General features: G+C 36.1%; 1 protein-coding gene across 1 annotated transcript; it reads left to right on the forward strand.

The window, feature by feature from the left end:
* Window positions 1–455: 455 nt before the first annotated feature.
* On the forward strand, window positions 456–1518 carry LOC118736622. The gene is made up of 3 exons (XM_036466670.1): window positions 456–895; window positions 960–1069; window positions 1131–1518. Exons 1-2 carry the CDS (start codon window positions 635–637, stop codon window positions 1002–1004), a joined length of 306 nt encoding a protein of 101 aa, XP_036322563.1. The 5' UTR covers window positions 456–634; the 3' UTR covers window positions 1005–1069; window positions 1131–1518.
* Window positions 1519–4169: the final 2651 nt, after the last annotated feature.

The raw sequence follows: 4169 nt of genomic DNA on the forward strand, positions 1-4169 counted from the left end.
GGAAAAAATGTGAGTTATTAAAAAAGAAGGCATGTCGCCTCCCATATATACTAAAACCCAGGAATGATAGAATACAAGATTGCGCCAATCGAGCTGAGAGCAACTGGCCATGACGTCAAAATATACCAGAATGAGAGCAAAGACGAATTCAATAAGAAAAAGAAGAAGAATCGAACAGCTGGGGCGAAAATGAAAGGTTTGTTTACAAAGTGCATAATAAATCGCGGATTTACGGAATTATTTAATTTTAAATGGTAAATTGGTTGTTTAAAAGTAAAGAATGTGTACTTCTTAAATGCAATGCAAATCGCTGAAAGTGTTAAAACACTGCAACCATTATAATGATTTGCATTTTTTCAGTAATTGAACAAATACCACCGGGCCGCCAGCGGGTCAGTTGCTGGTAACAATTTGCAGAACGATTCCACGGTGATCGTTGCATCATCGTCAATTAGTGAAATCAGTAACCAAGCTTTTAAAATAAAGGAAAACCTCCTACTCCGCTATACATATAATTACTTTCATTATTTAGCTACTTTTCCGGCAGCCGCAACAAACGCTGGCCCAAGCCTGCAAATTGTTGCCAGCAACTGGCCCGCTGGCTGCCCACTGGCATTTGTTCAACTACTCAAAAATGCACTTTGTAAACAAACCTTTTGGGTGTTGGCCACATCAAGCCGCTCATCTGGATGAAATGAAAAGGCTGTTAGATGTAATGCAGCAACGTGCTCCCGATGTTGAACATCAGTTCAAAGAAAAGTCAAATGAGTTGGAAATGGCGCAGCTTATCATACGCCAGTTGTCGGATAAGGCCAATGTAAACCAAGGCCGCAATCGGATAGAGACCTCGACGCAGACGCAATTTATGTACGAGCAACAGATTAGAGACTTACAAGTAAGTTAGAAGTAGAAGTGCATTTGAAGACGCTTACATTATTATGTTTACGCATTTCTTACAGGCTATGGTGCAACAATTGACGTATGCCAAAGAAAGGAATTTATGATGGTCACAAATATATTGGCAAAAACATAGCAAGTGCATATGCCAAGTTGGAAAAATTGACAATGCGTGAGTATAAAATGAATAGGTGTTCTTAATTATAAATATTACTTTACCTTGTCTTTTGCAGTGGCCAAAAAGAAGAGTCTTTTTGATGATCGACCGCAATAGATTCAAGAATTTACTTACATCATGGTGTATGCGTTACAATCTAAATTAGCCAGCATGGGCACCGACTTCAAACAGATACTAGAAGTGCGTATAGAAAATCTCAAACAACAAAAAGCGCGTCGGGATCCATTCGGGCAGTCACCAATTGCTGCTAGCACTGTTCGCTCGAGTACAGCGAAACAGGGCTCCTTGCTGTTAAGCGAAGAGAATACGGCCGTAAGCATTGACATGGCCGCAAGTGATACAACACCATTGCTGGGTGCAGTCGGAGGTAGTGGAATACAGACGCAGCAGCAGATTGCATTATATGATGACTCCGATAGTTACGTGCAACAGCGGGCTGAGACTATGCATATATATACGGTATATTTCAACAATCAGCACATTAAGGAGCAAGAGGAGACTGTGGAGCGTATCGATACAAACATACAAGATGCCGAATTGAACATAGAAGCGGCGCATGGTAAAAAATTGAAGTACTTCCAAACTGATGATAAAAATCTTCGCAGTACTGATATTCTTTTTCATATTCTTCGTAGTTTTTCTTATATAATAACGAATATGTTTGTGACACGGCAAGATTTTAACAAGTTCAGATGCGCGGTCTTAAAGTTGTGGGTTTTTAAATACATAAATATATAATATCCTATACATATACATACATATAAAAAACACTAATGTAATAATGAAATTAAGTCTTATATGCCACGTGAAACACGATAGCTTTTAGAAGCAGTCACGTAGGGTTAGACACTAATTCTGCCAATAATAAAATTACTTCACTTAGTTTCACTTTTTTCAAAATTTTCTATAAAAAGTAGAGATGATCCTGTGTAATAAAACGAGAACCGATTTATGTAATCATAAATATATAAAGAAAAGTTTAAAACTAAATAAAATAGAAATTGTTATTGGCAATAAGTACATGTGCTTGTTTATTAATAATTCAAATATTATGTTCAAACAAATTTAAGTGGAAGGTATGCAATTTCAAGAAAAAAGCAATTGCTTAGTTTTTATGCATACGGATTAACATTTCCGGTAGGAAGCAGAAGGTCAGTATGTATAAATAAAAAGCTTTATCAGGGGAACGTGTTATATTTTCAAATAACAAATAAATAAAAAATACATCGTAATGAAATGTTGCCGTTTATTGCATGTGATCTGATGCCGGATTCAATTCATAGGTTCTCGTAGGTAGCTCGTTCTCGAAGTCATCAGTGGTGAAGTGTTTTACAACAGATGACGCTGGTTCGGGCGTTGAAATCCGTTGGTCTCCGGCAGAACTGGATCCACTTTTCCACCAACTCGATGTCGGCCGGAAAAGTAAAAAAAACTGCACCCAGATCCTTTGGCACTAACACTAGCACAATTAACCACTGCACACCTCATTTTTTTCTTTAATTTATAACTTTTTTATAAGTTTTCACAAAAAACAAAACAACGCTCAAAATCTTTCCAATTTGTAAATTTGTAAAGTTGAAATAACCTAAAATGTCACGAACCAGAAAATGTAAACAAAAGTATTGTGTGACGTCAGCGAATGGGTGGATGCTGTCAAATCGACGAAGAGAGGGTTAGCGGTCCGCGAATGGCGCGACCTTTATTTTCTGGATCGTGACTAAAACCTTCTTAATACATATCTCTGAAAGGATAGAAAATCTCTCCAAGTATTTTAAATTTGTTATGGAGATTTATTTTATAAGTGCCGTACTGACAATAAATTTCATTAAATGGAAAAGGGAGAGCCGGGTTCGGCCTTATAATCTAAAGCTCTCTTGAGGCATTTGCTACAGTAATGAGAAGTGGTATTTTATCAAGGCCAGGTTACTAAATTTGATTTGGAAATATTAGAACCCGCCGTGGCACCTCCAAGAAGGTTACACGTTCACGCGTCGTATACCTGGAACCATTTTAAGGTAAACTTAGAGGGATTGATATCTTTCGTATGCCTAACGCGCAGACGAGATTTTATAATTTCATAGTTTTAAACGGCCTAAATACCTTAACTCGCTTAAAAAATAACGAGCTATAACGAAATGGGCACAGAAATAAAATCTAACATCATTAAATTATTTTTCATATTTGAATAAAAGCGCGGGGTGAAACCCGCAGGTATAAGCTAGTAATTTTATAATAGGTTTGTTCCACAAACTACCTGTAGAAAACCTCGAGCAAAGTTCAAACTGTCAGCGTATATCAAAACTTACTTGTGGAACGCGTATGTGTAACTCGAAGTGACTTCGCGTAGCTTGTGGAACAAACCTAATATGTATTGTATTGCTTTTACAATTTTTTGGAATCATGAGAAAAATATATTTTTTTGACAAGAATCCAATGTACAGTTACTGTACCACAATAACCAATGTGAATGACACTTCCTTTTGAATCCTATAATAAACGTTAACAAATTTTATTCAACTTGTTCCTCATTTTTTTCTAAATAAAAATAAAAACAAATAAAAGTATATAATAAACTAGCAGACCCGGCGAACTTCGTCCCGCCCAAAATTAATGTTTTTTATTGAAACTTTTTGGTCCAAAATTTTCACCAACAAATCACGTTTATTACGATTTGGTGGTCATTTACTGCATTAAATAACTTAACGAAAGTATTATGTCCGTGAAGAAGTTCTGAAATTCTCCAATTGTGCAGCATTTCATGGCACAGTTAATCGCAAAACGAAATACATTTGAAGAACGTTTTCCTCTTCACTCCCTGGCGGTAACAATGAATTCGGTTCTATAGTGAATCTGTCCTAGAAGCTTTATAGTATAGTTGGTGCCAATTTCAAAATGGGTGTGTATCATTTATCTACAGAAATGCAATATACATATACATGGGCGTAGTCAGAACGAAATTTATAACTTAAATAACTTACTTACTAAGAAATTGTTTATTATAGCTTAAACTATTGTAACCAATAGAGGTATGTTGTACAAAAACACATAAACAGATGGTCATGAAAGTTGATATAAAACTATTCGTCGATTTGAA

This window comes from Rhagoletis pomonella, unplaced genomic scaffold (assembly GCF_013731165.1).
Source record: "Rhagoletis pomonella isolate Grant_MI unplaced genomic scaffold, Rhpom_1.0 Rhpom_scaffold_00003, whole genome shotgun sequence".
Taxonomy (NCBI): Eukaryota; Metazoa; Arthropoda; class Insecta; order Diptera; family Tephritidae; genus Rhagoletis; species Rhagoletis pomonella.

Excerpts from the sequence above, each read along its gene's own strand:
- LOC118736622 (XM_036466670.1), top strand. The coding sequence starts at position 635 with ATGCACTTTGTAAACAAACCTTTTGGGTGTTGGCCACATCAAGCCGCT. Across the intron at positions 896-959 it reads AACAGATTAGAGACTTACAA|GCTATGGTGCAACAATTGAC; the intron begins GTAAGTTAGAAG and ends CATTTCTTACAG.